The sequence below is a fragment of the Astyanax mexicanus genome, chromosome 8 (assembly GCF_023375975.1).
Source record: "Astyanax mexicanus isolate ESR-SI-001 chromosome 8, AstMex3_surface, whole genome shotgun sequence".
NCBI lineage: Eukaryota > Metazoa > Chordata > Actinopteri > Characiformes > Acestrorhamphidae > Astyanax > Astyanax mexicanus.
In genome coordinates this window covers 15,905,160-15,924,748 of record NC_064415.1, presented here as the reverse complement: position 1 = coordinate 15,924,748, position 19,589 = coordinate 15,905,160, and the positions used below count along the sequence as shown (strand labels likewise).

Genomic DNA, 19,589 nt, shown 5'->3' with positions numbered 1-19,589 from the left:
CTGTGTGAAAAAAGGCCTTTCCTTGTTTTGTCAGCTAAAGATTTTCTTCTTCAGAATATGACTCATTAAATAAGGCACAAGCACTTGTAGCTGGAACTCAAACTCAAGGCATGCAGGATTTCTCTACACACATCGTACTCAAGTCCAAGCTGAGCTAGGAGCATTCTGCTGCTTTTGTCAACTCTGAAGTCATTAAATTTGTGCTCGGGGTTGGACTCGGGGCCACATCTCGACAGGAAAACACTCCGAAATGGCGCTCCAAACACACCGTATGACTGCTCTGCAGGGAGAGCTCATTCAGAAGCTTTACCTGTGTGACCAGAGCTTTCACTCGGAGGCTGAAGGAGCTGTCAGCTCCAATTTTGACAGTTTCTACATAAGAAGTGCACTCGAGCTGAAACCATGCCAGGGTTCCTTTTATGGGCGTACACAGTTGCAGCGTTGGAGGAACGCTCCCAAAACACTGTGGGTGTTCAAAGTATCTGAATTTCTTTTTTTTTTTCTTTACATTTTTTTGCCAGAAAAAGTGTTAAAAAGCAGGAATACCTCCTGGCTTTGAAATTATAATTTTTTTTCTCATATGGGACAAATAAAAGTCTGAGATCATGATTACTGAAAAAGTTCAACAGTGCTTTAAATATGTCACAGTTTATTCTATTTGTCACATTTGAATGTAGCTTTTGAATAAAGATTTATTCAGCATTTATGTATATCATCCATGTGAAAAAGTAATTGCCCCTCCCCAAACCCTATAGCTGGTTGTAATTGGCTGCAACAAATGCAATCAAATGTGTATAATAAGTAGCAATGAGTAAATTACATTACTGTTCAGAAATTTCAGGCTCCTCTGCCTCCTCCTCCTTTTTTCAGAATTGGTTCTCCACAGTAGTGAGTTTTCTCCATTTGTAGATAAATTCTCTCACTGTGCTTCGCTGCAGTCTCAGATTTAACAAAGCCTTTGCAGCTCTTTCCAGTCTGATAGAGTTCAGTGACTCTTTTTTTCTCTGATTATTTTCTAAATCGCTTTAGATAAGGGATGTAAGAAAATATCAATATAAAGCTTTATCAAAAAAATAAGATAATACTTAAAAATGATGAGTTTCTTTGATTTTACCAAATTGAAAACCTCTGGAATATAATCAAGAGGAAGATGATTAATCACAAATCATCAAACCAAACTGAACTGCTTGAATTTTTGCACCCGAAGTGGCACAAAGTTATCCAAAAGCAGTGTGTAAGACTGGTGGAGGAGAACATGCCAAAATGCTTAAAAACTTGTTTTAATTGAAATTTGGGAGAAATGTTGTATGTAGTTTATAGAACAAAACAACAAATGTTCATATTACTCAAACATATACCTACAAATAGCAAAATCAGAGAAACTGATTCAGAAAATAACCGGAGAACAGGAGAATAACCATTTTGAAGTGTCTGTAAAAATGTATCTACAAGAGATTTTGTTCTTGTAGCTTAAGATTCATTGCACTCATGTAAAGTCCAAGTGTGTATACAGGCGTAGTGAGTGAAGGGGCTCAGAATGCTGTGCAAGTTTGTGTTGAGCTGAGGCTGATGGGAGCTGTCGTGCTGTGCACAGTGCGTTAATGGAGACTTACAAAAGGAGCTGTTTTCGTCCTTTGTGCCGTCCATGGTGCCATCTGGTAACATCTGGAGGTAGAATCCATGCCGGCAGTACAGGCGTGTAACGATGCCTTTTAGCTGAGGCTCTGGAGGATAGAGAGAAAAATAGCCATCAGCAAATACGGCAGAGACAGTAATTTATGGGTGAAACCCCAGAGAACGGTTCACATTCAAAAATATGAGTGTTTCTTTTCATAAAATGACATTATTTGTTAAAATATAAGCAGTCATTAAAGCTTTTTGTAAGGACAAGAGACAGGTAATGATGCATGAAGCAAAATACTTAATGCATTCAATGTGGTTGCCAAGCAGATACTGTCTGAACTGTGCTCAATCATAAACGTATGACTATATTCATTTGATCATTGGTTTTATGTTTTTTTGTATACAATCCGGGTTAGCACCCGAACATCCCTTTCAGACAGCTTCCTCTTACAGCGTCCACAGTTAATCCTGTTGGATGTCGTTGGTCCTTCTTGGTGGTATGCTGACATTACCCTGGATACCGTGGCTCTTGATACATCACAAAGACTTGCTGTCTTGGTCACAGATGCGCCAGCAAGACGTGCACCAACAATTTGTCCTCTTTTGAACTCTGGTGTGTCGCCCATAATGTTGTGCGCATTGCAATATTTTGAGCAAAACTGTGCTCTTACCCTGCTAATTGAACCTCCACACTCTGCTTTTACTGGTGCAATGTGCAATTAATGAAGATTGACCACCAGACTGCTCCAATTTAGCCATGAAACCTCCCACACTAAAATGACATGTGTTTCAGTTTCATTGTCCAACCCCTCTACATGTACACTCTGTGCAATATATTATAATCTGCTGCTGTGATGTCTCTTTAAACTACCTCATATGATTTAAAGCAACAGCTGCTCTGTTGTTAACTAAACATTTTGTCTTTTGCCTATGTACTGTAAATAAGATAATTCTTATCATACTCTACTGTACAATACTGTAATATAATAAGTTTTTAATCCTTATTCTACTTAATAAATACAGTTAATATATACAGCTCCAGAGGAAAATAAGAGACCACTTAAAAATTATCAGTTTCTCTTATTTTACTATTTATAGGTATATTTTTTAACAAAACAAACACTTGTTTCTATAAATAGCTTGGACCCGTATCTCTGTAAAACTGCTTTGTGACAGCTTTTGTTGTTAAAAGTGTACATAAATAAAAAACAATTTAAGTGAATTATTCCTATAAACTACAAACAACAGCTCTCTGAAATTCCAAAATTCACAATTTCATATTCATTTAGAAACAACAATACTTATATCTTAACACAGGAAGAGTTCATTAATCAATATTTGGGAAAATAACTCTGATTGTTATGTGTCTTGGCATGTTCTCCTCCACAAGTCTTTCACACTGCCTTTAGGTGACCTTATGCCACTCCTGGTGCAAAAATGCAAGCAGTTCAGCTTGGTTTGATGGCTTTTGGCCATCCTTCTTCCTCTTGATTATATTTCAGAGGTTTCTTTTTATGTGATTCAGGTTCATTTTTTCCAGAGCTGTATATACACTTTTATGGTTAATCTATCTATATATGTCTATATATTTCCAACCACCTTTCGAAGTAGTCTATGTGTGTATAAAGTATAGTAACTTTTGTGCCTCAGTGTTCAGACTACACTTTACAGTGTGTCAGAAGACAAAAGACCTCAGCAAGAAGATTCCTGTAAGTGTACTGCCTCAACCCTCGCTTTAGAAACGAGTCGGACTTCAGGCCTGTCAAATAAACAAGAGTGCCACATTTACAAAAGCCAGCTGTGAGGAGAAAAGCTGTTTAGGCAGAATGTGAACGAGTTTGTTTTTCAGGCTGAAAGCATGAGTTTGTCTTGCTTTGCTCTTGGCAATGTCAGTGGCTAGCTGTTCACAACTGCTGAAAAGTGGCCGTTGCCCGGTTGAACAGCAGACTTAATCATTAACTCTAGGAAGAGAAAGAGAGAGAGAGAACAAGAGAGAGAGAGAGAGAGCGATGGATGCAAAAACTACTAGAAACGAAACGACAATAAAGCATTAATGGGACAGATCAAATATGCATGAGCTCTGGGGCTGCTTCCAGGTGTCTGCTAATACAGGTCTGCCTTTGTGTGGCCAATAAAGGACAAGAGACAGCAAAAAAGATAAAGAACATGATAGAGAGCGACGATGTAACATGGAGGAGGCAGGATGTAAACGCAAGTCTTTTTTATTTTCCATATTTAAACTAACAAAGAAAAGAACACTAGGGAATATAAAAAGAAAATGTAACTAAAACAAAACACTATGAAACAGAGGATAAACTAAAATACTGAACCAAACAAGCAAGCTACGCAAACAAAGAAACAAACTAAATAAAGCAAACCTAAAACACTGAGGACAAACAACAAAGCAGGTCTGTGGCTAAACAAAACAGATGAACACAATCTGGACAGAGTAACATGACAAATAGAGACAAAAGATGCGACAAACTACAAAGGAGCACATGGGGTATTTATACACAGGCACACACTAGGGACACCTGTGGAGGTAATGAGGGGGCGGGGTTACAAAGGAGACAGGAGGGGTTACAGATGACAAGGCGGGGCTAAGGCGGAGACATGACCAAAACACAGTAGCACATGGCTGGGAAACATGACAGGTAAACAAAACACGAGAACAGAGGACAGGAGCAGGAAGGAACCAAAAAAGGAAAGACACTGGACAGACACAGGCTAAGGTGTAACATTACCCCCCCTCAACGGCGCCACTACCAGAGGCGCCGAGAGAGAGGGAACAGAAAAACAAAAGACAGGGCTAGACAAGACCTGGGGACGAACACAGGGGCTGGAACAGAGTCAGGAAACTAGACAGGGGGTACTAATTTGGACTGGAACGGAGACTGGACAGGTGGTAGAAACAGAGACTGGACAGAGGGCTGTACATTGGACAAGGACACAGACTGGACAGGGGGCTGAACTAGAGACTGGACATGTGGCTGGACATTGGACAAGGATGCAGACTGTACAGGGGGCTGGACATTGGGCAGGGATGCAGACAGGTCAGGGGACATGAACAAAGACTGGACAGGGGGCTTAGACTGGACAGGGGACAAGGACTGGACAAAAGACTGGACAGGGGACAAGGACTGGACAGAGGGCTGAGACAGGACAGGGGACTTAGACTGGACAAAAGACTGGACAGAGGGCTGAGACTGGACAGGGGACTTAGACTGGACGAAAGACTGAACTAGGGGCTGGACACTTAACATAGACGAAGACTGGACAGGAGGCTGAAACAAAGGTGGAACAGGGCCGAACACAGAACCAGGGGTTGAAACAGACTGGACCAGGGATGCATATGGGGACTGAACAGGGGACCGAGCAAAAGACTGGGCAGTTGACGGGGCAAAATTAGATAAAGGAACAGGGACCATAACTCGGATGGGGACAGAAACCAATACAGTGACTGGGACAGGAACAGAAACACAACTAGACAAGGGCACAGGGACACAGACGGACACAGGAACCACAACTGGGAGAGATACAGGAACATGTACAAACAATAATGGCCCAAAATTTACAAAAGTCTGAGGGGCCAGCTGGGGTATAGCTCTAGGAGCTGGTGCAGGAGAACTTGGGGCGGGTCTAGGTGATTGTGAGCTGGGAGTTGGCCTGGGAGCAGGCCTGGGGGTGTACAAAGTTCTGGGAGTGGGAACAGGATCAGGGACAGGTGCCGCAGGTACATGAACAGGGGCGGCAGTAAGTACAGGGTCAGGGGCGGCCGGAGCCGCGGGCACAGAGTCAGGGATGGCCGGAGCCGCGGGCACAGAGTCAGGGGCGGCCGGAGCCGCGGGCACAGAGTCAGAGGCGGCCGGAGCCGCGGGCACAGGGTCAGAGGCGGCCGGAGCCACGGGCACAGGGTCAGAGGCGGCCGGAGCCGCGGGCACAGGGTCAGAGGCGGCCGGAGCCGCGGGCACAGGGTCAGAGGCGGCCGGAGCCGCGGGCACAGGGTCAGAGGCGGCCGGAGCCGCGGGCACAGGGTCAGAGGCGGCCGGAGCCGCGGGCACAGGGAGCTGGAGCTGGAGCTGAGGCTGGAGCAGCGGGAGCTGCTGGCGCTGGAGCTGGAGCAGCGGGAGCTGCTGGCGCTGGAGCTGAAGGAGCGGGAGCTGCTGGCGCTGGAGCTGAAGCAGCGGGAGCTGCTGGTGCTGGAGTAGCGGGAGCTGCTGGAGCTGGAGCAGCGGGAGCTGCTGGTGTTGGAGCTGAAGCAGCAGGTGCTGGAGCTGGAGCTGAGGCAGCAGTTGCTGGAGCTGAGGCAGCAGGTGCTGGAGCTGGAGCTGGGGCAGCAGGTGCTGGAGCTGGAGCTGGGGCAGCAGGTGCTGGAGCTGGAGCTGGGGCAGCAGGTGCTGGAGCTGGAGCTGGGGCAGCAGGTGCTGGAGCTGGAGCTGGGGCAGCAGGTGCTGGAGCTGGAGCTGGAGCTGGGGCTGGGGCAGCAGGTGCTGGAGCTGGAGCTGAGGCTGGAGCAGCGGGAGCTGCTGGTGCTCTTGAAAATCTGAGCTTCAGTAGCTCAAAGAGTCCCTCCACCGTCTTTGCCTTTTCAGGCCTTTGGTCCGACACAATGTCCGCCCATTGTGAAGCCCTACCCCTCAGTAAAGTCTTGATAAAAAGTACCTTTATAAGTTCTGGAAGGGTAGGGCACAACAAATGGTCGAGGTAGAGGGAGCACTGCATGATGAAGCCCTCACAGGTCCCGTGTTCCCCATCATATTCACCGGGGGAAGACATCAATGAGGGTAATACCAGCGGCTGTCCATCTTGAAGCATGGAAACAAGGCTCTCCAAAAACTCCTGCTGTTCCTGCATCGCCGAATAAAGACTTGCTACATCCTCAGTGGGTCGCATCTTATGTGACACTGGACAGACACAGGCTAAGGTGTAACAGACGAAGGCAGAGGGAAAAGCCCCCTGCAGGAGCGATTCTTAGGTCGTTTGATGGCTTTGGAAGCAGTGCTGTGTTCCAGGGGGCTCCAACAGCTGCAGAATGTCAGGTTGATACGGTGAGGAGGATTATGTAACGTAGCTCTACTTTGATTTGCCGATGAGGCAATGTTCACGTTAATGCTGAAGAAGAGATAAAATCTTTTGCCAAGCACGTTCTCCTAGGTAAGCCCGGCCTTTATGCTTTTTTTCCATACTGTCACAACTTTTTTATTTATTTATAGCTGCGGAATTAGCCACAGATGAAACCCTTGGTATTCGAATTTCAGTTAACACAAAAGCTGATACAATATATTAATATTGTGCAACAGTATTAAATAGCATACATATTGAAAAAATCATAATCTGATATGTAAAGATGTAAAGAGGTGTGGCCATGAAACCATGTATCATTGAGAACTCACCCCCTCACATGAGTAAATTCATTTCTAGTAAAGGTTAAGGGGATAAGAGCAGTAGAGTAGCATCTCAATCAGGTTTGCCAGCTTTTCCACCAAAGAGATTGAGGCCTGAAGCGGACAAGACTATTCTGTCAAAATATCAGTGTTTGTGTCTCTGAGAGTTTATCCAGGCTGTCTCAGTCACTTACTCTCTTCTTTCTTCTTCTTGCATCCTCCTTCCCTGGCCAGCCCGCCTTTATTCTCAATTCTATGATCTCTTCTTACCCCCTCTTATCTAGTCTCTTCAGGTAAGAAACCTTCTCTCCTTTTGAGGTGTCTATCTTTCTCCTGCCCTCATTCTTTGTCTCTAAGAGCGTGTTTAACTCTCTCGTAAACCATTTTCCATCTTTTTTTAATGGATTCCTCTGTACGTTTCTGAAAGTTATCAACTATGCAAGCGTGGTGATGCTTTCGCTTGGTCCAGCAGTCATTCAGACTTATTGTTTCTCTGTTGGAGCGCTTTTTTCCTCTTGTTCACAAACTGAACAAATAAACTGCAAACCAAGGCTCTTTCAAAAGTGGAGCAGACTGCATTCATGCAGAGTAACGGTCTAAAAAAGCATCTCCTCTCTTTTCAGCATCACTAGACAATGCAAACAAATTAAAAACTCCTAAATTTCACACTGTCTAGCTTGTGTGGCTGCAACTTCCAGAATTTTTATTTAGGTCTGAACTAAAATGGGTTCGGAACCAAAGGATCAAATATGATCCAACCAAAAGAGGGGTCTTTGGTCCAGACCAACTGAACCATGGTTTGGTTCAATGGATTGGTTGGTGATAAAAGCAATTTTCTAGATAGTTTGGAATTTTAGACTAATTACTAAGTTGAGGCGGACTCCTATCACCAATTAAAAAATACAAGAAGAAAAAGAGCCAGTGTTGTGCCGAAATCCGGCTCATAAATATGAGCCCAAAATCTTGTGTCTGTGACTTCTGTATCTAATGTAACTGTAGATTAAGGGTCAAATTTTGGCAGGGAGGCTGAATTTGGCTCAACACCTGGAAAGGTAACTAACATAACCTACAACATTCTACAAACTACAGCTTCAAATACAGAAATAAGCAAACAAAAGATTAATGAAGACAGGACACTATCAAAACACACTCAAACTTTCTCCATGATAGCTATCATCTCCATGATAATTGACCTTGCCTCACTTTCAATTGACCATTGAAACCATTAAACCATTGTGCTGCTCATGACATAATCTATATGCACATTTTATACTTAATAAATTACGTCATCCACTTATGGAAAGGAAAACTTCTTTTTGATGGGCAAATTTCACACTTTCACACTGTCTAGCTTGTTTGGCTGCAACTTTCAGAATTTTCATGTAGGTCTGAACTAAAATGACAAGTGTGAGAAGTGCTGCAAACCAAGGTTTGGACAAAAAGATCAAATATGACCAAAAGAGGTGTCTTCGGTCAAGACCAACTAAACCATGGTTTGGTTCAATGGTTTGGTTGTTGATCAAGCAATTTTCTTGATTGCTAAATTTTAGACTAATTACTAAAAGTTGAGGCAGACTACTTTCACCTATTAAAAAATACAAGAAAAAAAAGAACTAGTGTTGTGCCGAAATCCGGCTTAAAAGTATGAGCCCAAAAGTTCATGTTTGTGACTTCTGCATCTACTGTAACTGTAGATTAAGGGTCAAACTGTGGCAGGGAGGCTGAATTTGGCTCAACACCTGGAAAGGTAACTAACATAACTTACAACATTCTACAAGAAATAAGCAAACAAAATATTTATAAAGACAGGATGTATTCCCCACTATCAAAACACTCAAACTTTGATAAACTCTTCATGATAATTGACCTTGCCTCACATTGTGCTGCTCATGACACAACCTATATTCACATCTTACAATTAATAAATTAAGTCCTCAGCTTATGGAATGGAAAACTTATGGTTTGATAGGCAATACTGATCTGTATATATGAGATATGTGGGTATGTATATAGGTGTAAATGACACTAGTGAGCCAAGGCCTAGTCTTTCACAAGAACATGGACACATTCACCCAGGAGAGCACCACTAGGTTACCTTTCACTTCTCTCAAAATGAGGCTTTCCCTCCCTTCTTCCCTCCTTCTATCAGCCTTTCACTTTCAACCCCCCCTTTCCCTCCTCCAAACCCCGGGAGGCTGAGTTATGCGAGTTTGCATCGCTCGGAATAACGCCATACATCAACCAATCAGCAGGGGATACAGAGTCATTACTTTTCTCTGCTGAGAGAGAGAAAGACAAAGAAAGAGAGTTGGAGAGAGAGAAAGAGAGAGAGGGAGAGGCAGGGTGTGGAGAGATGACACGGTTATTTCATTAGAGGAGATTCACACTCTAAATAAAAGTGGAGGCGCTCCATACTTTTACACGAGGCGTCGATAAAACGCTCAAGCGCAACGGTGCTTAACAAAAACTTGCCCTTCCACTGGGGAAGCCAGCCATATGTCACAGGCTGAAAGAGTGGAGAGAGAGAGAGAGACAGAGAGAGAGACAGAGAGAGGTGCACTGTGTCTTTACAGAAAAACAGTAGCTGAATCATCTCTGCAGTCACCATCACTATCAGAGACACCATGCCATGTTAGAGGTGCCACGCTGTTCATACTTATATTAGCTGCCAGTTCTTGAAGTGGTTAGCAGCATGGAAGTTTCAGCTTGCAGAACAAGCACACTAATCCACCTAGCAATATCTCTATGCCCTTTTTGACCCCCTATATACCTCAGTATTTTTGCAGTATGGGCTTTATACTGCTTGTAAAGGCCCCTTTACACCAACAGTACAGCATTTCCTCTGCCTTTTGTTGTCTAAAAAAAAAATCACCCACAGCTCTAATAAATGTCAATTCTTTCAATTTCTCTGTTCATCGTTTGCCTCATGCTCTTACGCTCTTTCTCCTTAAATTCCCTTCTCTACATGAGTGCTCCTTAATGAGTAGGATTGCCAACCATGTCTCTAATAACTACAGTGACGTGCAGACGCTATGGCCCAATGTGCTTGGGCAACTGCCCTTTTGCCGTCCTTGGCTGATATTGCCCTTCCGAGGGAGGGGAAAAATAATATAGGCAAATAAGATTTCATTTTTCAACAAGATTTTCTTTATAATTCAAAATTTTGATTGAAGTTTCGTAAAACAAAGTTTTCAGAGTCAATTGTTCAGATTCACACACCTCGAGAGAAGGGAGGGGCGCGGGCATAGCGGGGGACATGCAGCACACTTCACTAGAAAAAAAAAGCGCAGCACACGACCGGGCGGCGCTTCACCCGACTAGCAGAAACCCAAGAGGAGTTTGAAGATGCCTTAGTAGTAGAGCGACTGCCCTAAAGGTGAGCTTGAAATGTAGCCTTCACAGTATTACAAGACATGATCACAATCAAATTCTCTAAAATCCGATGTCGTCGAGTTTAGGACGTTAGTGATCCTAAATAATCTGACAGCCACCTACTGTGCCACGTTTAGGTAGCAAAAAAACCCAGACAGTAAGCTAGCTTGCAGTCAACGTTTTACATGGCTCAGGTTGTTTTGTGGGAGGCTAACTAAACTAAGTTACATGCAGCTGATAACATTTCATTTGATCAAGCAAGATGAATGACGTACATAAAGCACTATTCGAATTATTCACATGCACGTTGTGTTAATGCAGAAAATTCGAAATGCCCACGGAAAAGAGACGAATACAGGAAAGAGAGAGACCCTTTTTTTTGGGGGGGTGCCCTTTCTTCAGGTTAGAGCAACTGCCCTTCAAGATTCCTGTGCACGTCCTTGAATAACTATACTAACAACTGACGAACCGTTTTCTTCCACCAACATACATACAAGTCCACAAGGTGGACGAAACAGATCAGAGAAGACTTGGTTAAGACTTGGTAGCGTTGTATATAGCACTGAATATGTTAATGGGATTGGCTTTAGCCATGCAGCGTATTGTTGAAATGAGCTGAACGATTCATTTTCTTTTTGACTGGCTTGGCAGACCCAATAGACACAGTCTCATCTTCATCTTGTGTATCATATCAATTGTTGTATTGTTCCTCGAATAACGCTACACACAGCCACCACAGTTACGATTTACTGTCAATTTAGTTCTGCCTGTAGGAATCGCTAGGGCTGATGGTGTAGTCAAGACACATGATTCTACGATACTGGTGAAAAACCGTAGTGCACATCAGTGTGAAAAAGGCACAACAGCATACAGAGTAAATCTTTTGTTTTTCTATTTTTTCCCATTTTCTCCCAATTTAGCTTGTCCCCAGTTGCCCCAACCATTTGGTTGATTCAATCAGTTCTGACACATCAGCTCAGAGATGCCTTGTGCTGATCCCCCTAGGAGTGATAAGGGGAAAGAGTGCCATCTACCCACCCAGAGAAAGCGAGGCCAATTGTGTTCTCTCGGGGCTTTGGCAGCTGATGGCAAGATACATAACTGGGATTCAAACCAGCAATCTTCCGATCATAGTGTCAGCACTCTATCTCTCCTACGAGAGATAATCCAAAAAAGGGACAATCAATGTGAAACCTGGACAGGTTGCAACTCTATCAGTGAGGGAAGCTATAGTTCATTATTCTTTGTGAACCATGAACTGACCATGATTCTTCTAGATAATAAAAAATGGGTCCTCAAAGTGGCCTTAGGTTTTGCTTTACTCTTCTGGACAAGCTTTCCTGCTGCCATCTTCTTCCTTCTTTGTTTGGTCCACAACAGTGACAATGGAATCCTGTTGGTCAACAGAGCTCACCTATGATTGGCCAGCCTAATTTTGAAGCATCCCACACAGCAGAACATACAACACTGCAGGCTTCAGTTTCAGTCTCAGTCAATACCATTAAAAAGTGAGATGAAATCTGACTGTTTTGTGATTATTTACATTTGTGGTTAGGCATTTTAGGATGTGATTAAACGGCTATGTTGGGAAGGTTTTGGATCAAACAGCTTTGTGTAAGCACTGAAAATCTTCTCAGAGAAAATAAAGCAGCTGTAGAAACAAACTCTGATGTCAAATTAATGTGAAATTCTGGACAAAGCACACAATTTAGAAATCCAAGAGATACACACTTTCACATCTCAGGAAGTGCCCAGGAAAACTACATTACATGGCTTCCCACTCTCATTCACTTAAAAACAAACTTTCTGAACAATCTCATCCAAGCTTGCCCTCTCTTTTTATTCTTTTGTGTTTGGGAGCCCTTGCTGATTTGTAGTCTTTACCTTGGTAAAGACTACAAATCAGCATGTATGTTACTTTTAAATAAATAAAAAAATTGTTCCCCTTTATCTAAGCATTTTACAACTCATCTAAACCATTAGGACACCTTAAGCAACATCATGTAGCATTTGAGATTACAGATTAAAGAATCTTTGCATCTTTATTATTGCGACTTTAGGCCTGGCTTAAAAGAAACTTCATAATGCCAGTTTGGTAAAGCAATCAAGACAGTGCTTTTGCATATTCCAAGTTTGTACCACTTTAAAATATGCTCCTTTATAAAGGGTTTAAAATGTTTATAAAGGAGTTTATTAATGGTTATAAATTAAGTTAAAATACTTTAAATACTTTATTAATAAGAACTTACAACACAAAAATAGAAAGAACAGTGCAAATAACTTTTAAACATATCTAATAAAATAATATAGAAAGTCGGTCTAGTCAATTAATTTGTAATTATAGTTAAAGGAATAAAGTTATTAACAAAAATGTTTATGGTGACAGATGGAAAAGATAAAGTAAGATAAGAATCTAGTAAGATCTGAGGTTTAACAATATAAAACAAATGTGGAATCGCTATTTGAAACACAGCAGACCACTGATGTGTTTCACCCTTTCTATTTACATGTCGTAACTGCTTATTAAGAGTTTATAACCTAATTAATAACCATTAATAATCTGCTTCGTAAACTAATTTTAAACCCTTTTTTAAATATGCCTTATTTTAAAGTGGCACCCAAGTCATTTGTGTATTTGTGTAAAAAAAAATAATATTATTCTACTGCCTCAGTCCACATGATTTTTTTACTTTTAGTTCCTTTTGTTCGGACTCTCTTGGCTTGTCCAGAAATGCACGTGTAAAATGTGTTTATTAGAAATGTTCATTAGAGAATGCAGTTTACTATTCTGGACTCTTAAAACAAGAAAGACAAATTATTAAAAAACTGCTGCTTTAAGGTGCAAAATTGTTGAGCTGGATGGTGTATAAGGGTGTGGGGGTGGTCTGTGTACAGCACAGACTGAAAATAAAGCTGTTAACATTCAGTGGATCTCCATGTTCATTGTTTTTGTTAGAAACCGAAATAATGCCAAAGTGGGTCATTCTATGAGAAGGAGGTCGCAGGTTCGAACCCCAGCTCATGCAGCTTTGCCATCAAGCCTCCGGCACTCAGAGGGAGCACAATTGGCCCTGCTCCTTCTGGGTAACGGAACCGAGCCACTGCGCTTTCCTCCAAGCAGCAGCAGCTCAAAAAGAAGTGGTGGCTGACTTCACATGTATCAGAGGAAGCATGTGTTAGTCTTCACCCTCCTGGTGTGTTGGGGCATTACTAGTGATTGAGGGAGTTCTAATGAGTGGGTTGGCCAGGTATTTGGCTGTAATTGGGGAGAACATGGGAAAAATAAGAAAAAAAGAAAGAAAAAGGGGAGATTAGATAGATAGATAGATAGATAGATAGATAGATAGATAGATAGATAGATAGATAGATAGATAGATAGATAGATAGATAGATAGATAGATAGATAGATAGATAGATATATTAGCACTTTAAGGCTAAAGCATATGTGACATATCCATCGCTCACACCCAATCAATCATCTACTCTCCAGCCGACTGCTGCTGTTGCTACTGTTACTATATTGCAGATCATTTATCCTCTCTCTATTGGATAATTCTCCATTGATTTCTGTGCGCTTGTATGTTGACAGTTTATTTATCCCATTGAACTCTAAAAGACACAAGTCACAAATATGACCCTGATTAAACATGAACAGTTTGTTTTACAATAGCCGGTACAATAGAACTGCCACTGGCTCTATTCCAACGTCCATCTATCTTGCTAGAACATTTGTATTCCTCCATAAAGAACATTTATCACTGAAACGATGCGCACAAACTACGTCACTGATCATCACTTACGGATGCTCGCTAGGATGAGGGCATGTCTGGACACATATGGATCATTTTTGACGTATGATTTCACTCAGTCATAATCACACAAGACACTATGGCTTTCAGTCTCTGCTCATAATGCGCATAAATCTCCAGAAGTGTTTGAATCTCACATGACACTCCTAATTGAATGAACAAGTCACATGTACAGGGTGCTAATTTCAGTGGCCACTGAGGATTTGGGGCTTTAGAGTGGATTCTGGGACTTTATGTGTGATGGATTTACGTAACACTTACACTGTGTGTGTGAATCCTCACTGCAGACAGACCCCTGACCAAATACCCAGATTATATACTCATATTTATAGCCTAATCTTTGGATGTTTGAAGATACTAGAGATAAAATTTGAGTTTACATGAATCTAGTTAGTTAAACAGGTATTTTGCATATGCTTAGTGCAAATAAACACAGCAAAATTGCACTATATTTCCAATATCAAGGCACCTTGAGTTCTGCTATTTATGGGTCATTATAATAATACTGCCATCTCATAACTTTTTAAAATTATTTTTACTATTAGTAATTCATTTTTTTATATTGATAAAATGACAGACAGAAATCACATTTTCCCAGCTTAAATACTTTTCTCACTTTTTATTCCTTTTTATTTTACATGCATTTTTTAATTCCATTTTTTTAAATTCCACAATTTACAAGGCCAATTACCCAACACAAGAAGGGAGAAGACTAATACATGCCTTCTCCGATACATCTTTTCAAACTGCTGCTGATGTAGCATTGCCCAGTAGCATCAAAGCGCGTTCGGAGAAAAACGCAGCGACCCGGTTCCGATACATCAGCTCACAGACACCTTTTGCTGTGCATCATCACACGTTGTAGTGATGTGGGGAGAGAGCGACATCTACCCAACCAGAGAGAGCAAGGCCAATTGTGCTCTGAGGGCTCCGGCAGCTGATGGCAAGCTATATGACCTGGATTCGAACCAGTGATCTCTGGATCATAGTGGCAACACCTTAGTCTACCCTGTCATGGCAAGCTGCTCAACAGGGTCGAGAATTATAGCAGAAATTGGCATTTGATGGAAACATGGTCTACCTAAACTTTTTGAATTGTTTTTGGTGACCATGTTTTGATTTTCTTAATATATTTCAATTATTTGGCTATTTTACTACAACAGGGTGAACAGGTTAAGCTTTAGCTCAACTTAAGTATGGAGACAGCATAAGAAATATTATGGTATATATTATTAATTGCTGATCATACAGCAGCAAGTACCTTCAGTCCCTTAAAAAATGAAAAGGTTGTGAGGTCATTAATATCAAAAGTTACTTTCTTAAAGTGGTGGTTTTCTCAAGATGACCGGTGGGCAGGAGCATTTTTAAATAGCTTGACATTTTAAAAACTTTAACTGCAGACCTGGCAACCCCCCTAACCCCCACCGACCTCCCCCTAAAGTAAAAGAAAACAATGTAACATGTTTAAAAAGTACTTTAAAGTGTCGGTTAACATGCCAAGCATCCACTAGAGGGGTGTAAAGCCCACAAGCAGTCCTGAAGTGACTTTTTGTACATTATATGATATATGATGATATTTAAGAATGAATCAATGCCTATAATTTGAGGCACATTAGCTGCAAATGAGTAAAATATGGTTAGAGAAGATTTTAGATATGCCTGTCTTGTAAACTGACTTAAGTTTCCCCAAGACCATCTAGACAAATACCAGGAGTCTTGGGACAATGCTTGGATGTCTTTGGCTTTGGGGCAGCTGTCCCCTAAAGGTCAAAGCTATGGCTGTGTATTTACTGTGTGTTTTTACTAGGTTAAAGGTCAAGGTCAGATTCCTATAAGTGCATCGCAAATGGTGATTCAGTGCTTCTTCCGTCTTCCTCCTCTTAGAAAGCAACTGTGTTTACTGTGGAGAAATATGCAGATTTCACAGCACAGATCCCATTACTGAGGAAAGCATATGTGCAAGTAAAAGCAAGCCACCAGTGCATGAACAGTAGGGACAGCTCCTCCAGCAGGAAAAACACAGTCCACAGCCAGCACAACAACGCTGCTAGTGTGTATGGCTGAGCAGCAGAAGAATCATGCAGGTGTTGTTTCATATTCATGAGAAGTGAGCAGCTAAACTGCATAAAATTACAGTGGGCGCTCCCGCTGCCCTAATCTGACTGTGACTAATCGAGAGAGAGAGGGGGGAGAGCCCGTGCTGGAACAGCAATATTTAGTTGGGCAATCAATCATCTTCCCATGGAAAACCCTCACCATCCCTCCTCACTCAGACACGCGCTCAACACCCCTAAAACAAACCCGCTTCAGCTCTACGGGCCGAAGGCGTGGGCGCCTGGGAAAATCAATGATGATGTATTATAGAAATGCTGCTTCTAACAGCGTTTATAAGTCAGTTATTAATGTTTAATAAGTAAACAGTTGGTCACAGGCAAGAAATACATAAGCAATATTAAGCTATCGGTGTTGGGAATTAAATTAAATACACAAGAGAAAAAAAAACAATAAAACAATACGATAAAACTGCAATGATGCAGACATGAACATTGCTGTAATTCATCTCATAAATGCACTAAAGAATAATTAAGATGACAGTTTGATTTGCAAACTGTGAAAACCTCAGCAATTTATTGCAATTACCTTTTATGTTCAAGTCAGAAAACTCATATGTGCTGACTCTACTCTACTCTACTCTACTCTTGATTGCATAGAAAGTGTAACTTTACTTTTCTCATTACTGAATGAGAATTTTGAATGAGGAAGTTTGAAGTTTATAGCATGTTTCCTGAGTGTATTCTTGTGTGGTGCTGATCTAGGTATAGGCAGCCATGGTCCAGTTTAAAAGTTTAAAAGTGAGCTCAGGCCCAGAAGATTAATGGTTCTGTCCATAAACTGTGTATAGCTGGACAGAGCATCATGTCTCAACAGTGAAGCCACCACAGGTCGGGCGCCCCCTGCTGTTCGGTTTCAGAAAGCTGTGTAACTACACCCATCCCCATAGGCTTCAATGGTTTTATGTCCCCACAGAATTCGTTTTTTTAAAACGCTATTCAGCTCTATTCAAAAAAGGTGTGGTTATTGTAAAAGGGCTGGTTATGGGCGGGACAAATAACAGACCGTCAGCTGCGCTCCGCTCTGCTCTGCAGCCTGTGACCTCGAGGCAGCCCTCAGGGGCGGGGTTATTCAAATGAGTAGGCTGTCTCTCCACAGTCTTTCTCCCTCCTCTGGTCTCTACTGCGCAGACTCGGGTTTCAGGATCGCCAACATGGCGGAAGATTTTGGCTTCATTTTCACTGAATGAATGGGAACGGCGACATGGCGTCCATCTTTTTTTACAGTCTATTTCTATCCCTTAGACTAGAGGGTGCAAGATCCATGGCTAAGGTGCTCTTGATAAAGCCAATTGTTCTACTGGGTGTTAGGGTACTGGGAAGCTGTGGCCTGTGGTTAAACCAGTAGATATAGGAGGGAAGGTTACTGGTTCTTTACCCTGGATTGGCAGTAAGTGATGGGTGGGGGAACTGCACGTTTACTCCCCTCGTCACAGTGTCTGAGGTACCCTTGAGCAACCCCCAAATGCTTCATAAATGCGTAGGTGGCTGTGCACCACACTGGGTGTGTGTTCCTGCCATACTGTGTGTGTTTATACTGCCACAAATTTGTTAAATGTGGAACTTGGACTCTGCTGTACTGATGTGAGGTGATTTCTAATTTCTATTCTAATTTCTCTTTTAGGTTAAATAATGTAGATAGTGCACACACACACATATATATATATATATATATATATATATATATATACAGTTGTGGTCAAAAGTTTACATACACTTGTAAAAAAACATAATGTTATGGCTGTCTTGAGTTTTCAATACGTTCTACAACTCTTATTTTTCTGTGATAGAGTGATCGGAACACATACATGTTTGTCACAAAAAACAGTCATAAAATTTGGTTCTTTCATAAATTTATTATGGGTCTGCTGAAAATGTCACCAAATCTGCTGGGTCAAAAATATACATACAGCAACATTAGTATTTGGTTACATGTCCCTTGGCCATTTTCACGGCAACTAGGCGCTTTTGGTAGCCATCCACAAGCTCCTGGCAAGCTTCAGGTCGAATGTTTGACCACTCTTCTTGACAGAATTGGTGCAGTTCAGCTAAATGTGATGGTTTTCTTGCATGAACCCGTTTCTTTAGCACTGTCCACATGTTCTCAATGGGGTTTAAGTCAGGACTTTGGGAAGGCCATTCTAAAACCTTAATTCTAGCCTGGTTTAGCCATTCCTTTACCACTTTTGATGTGTGTTTTGGGTCATTGTCTTGTTGGAACACCCAACTGCGCCCAAGACCCCACCTTCGGGCTGATGGTTTTAAGTTTTCCTGCAGAATTTGGAGGTAATCCTCCTTCTTCATTATCCCATTTACTTTCTGCAAAGAACCAGTTCCACTGGCAGCAAAACATCCCCAGAGCATAATACTACCACCACCATGCTTGACAGTAGGCATGGTGTTCCTGGGATTAAAGGCCTCACCTTTTCTCCTCCAAACATATTGCTGGGTGTTGTGGCCAAACAGCTCAATTTTTGTTTCGTCTGACCAGAGAACTTTCCTCCAGAAGGTTTTATCTTTGTCCATGTGATCAGCAGCAAACTTCAGCCGAGTCTTAAGGTGCCTTTTCTGGAGCAAGGGCTTCTTTCTTGCACGGCAGCCTCTCAGTCCATGGCGATGTAAAACACGCTTGACTGTGGAGACTGACACCTGTGTTCCATCAGCTTCCAAATCCTTGCAGACCTGCTTCTTGGTGATTCTTGGTTGACTCTTGACCATCCTGACCAATCTCCTCTCGGCAGCATGTGATAGCTTGCGTTTTCTTCCTGATCGTGGCAGTGACACAACTGTTCCATGCACTTTATACTTGCGTATAATTGTCTGCACAGTTGCTCTTGGGACCTGTAGCTGCTTTGAAATGGCTCCAAGTGACTTCCCTGACTTGTTCAAGTCAATAATTCGCTTTTTCAGATCCACACCGAGTTCCTTTGACTTTCCCATTGTAGCTTTTGTAGCTGAGTCTAATCACTGGGTCAAATGAGCCCTATTTAAATGGGCTCATGAGAAGTCAACAGCTGTAGTCAATCAGAATCACTTACAAGAAGTGAAGAGGCCATGACATGAAGCTAATTTGATTGACACAACTCGCTACATCACCAAAATTGACAAATTTTGTTGCTGTATGTATATTTTTGACCCAGCAGATTTGGTGACATTTTCAGCAGACCCATAATAAATTTATGAAAGAACCAAATTTTATGACTGTTTTTTGTGACAAACATGTATGTGTTCCGATCACTCTATCACAGAAAAATAAGAGTTGTAGAACTTATTGAAAACTCAAGACAGCC

At 41.9% G+C, this 19,589-nt stretch overlaps 2 protein-coding genes across 2 annotated transcripts in view; both read right to left on the bottom strand.

The window, feature by feature from the left end:
• Positions 1 to 19,379, bottom strand: part of LOC103037073 (UDP glucuronosyltransferase 5 family, polypeptide G1) — a 246,053-nt gene extending 226,674 nt beyond the window's left edge. The window contains exon 1 of the mRNA XM_049481993.1: positions 18,723 to 19,379. Within this exon, the coding sequence (XP_049337950.1) occupies positions 18,723 to 19,239 (517 nt within the window). The 5' untranslated portion in view covers positions 19,240 to 19,379. The remainder of the gene's footprint in view (positions 1 to 18,722) is intronic.
• The window catches only part of fgf11a (fibroblast growth factor 11a), a 110,618-nt gene that overhangs the window by 54,109 nt on the left and 36,920 nt on the right, over positions 1 to 19,589 (bottom strand). The window contains exon 2 of the mRNA XM_007250162.4: positions 1,614 to 1,724. Coding sequence (XP_007250224.1) covers positions 1,614 to 1,724 — 111 coding nt within the window. The remainder of the gene's footprint in view (positions 1 to 1,613; positions 1,725 to 19,589) is intronic.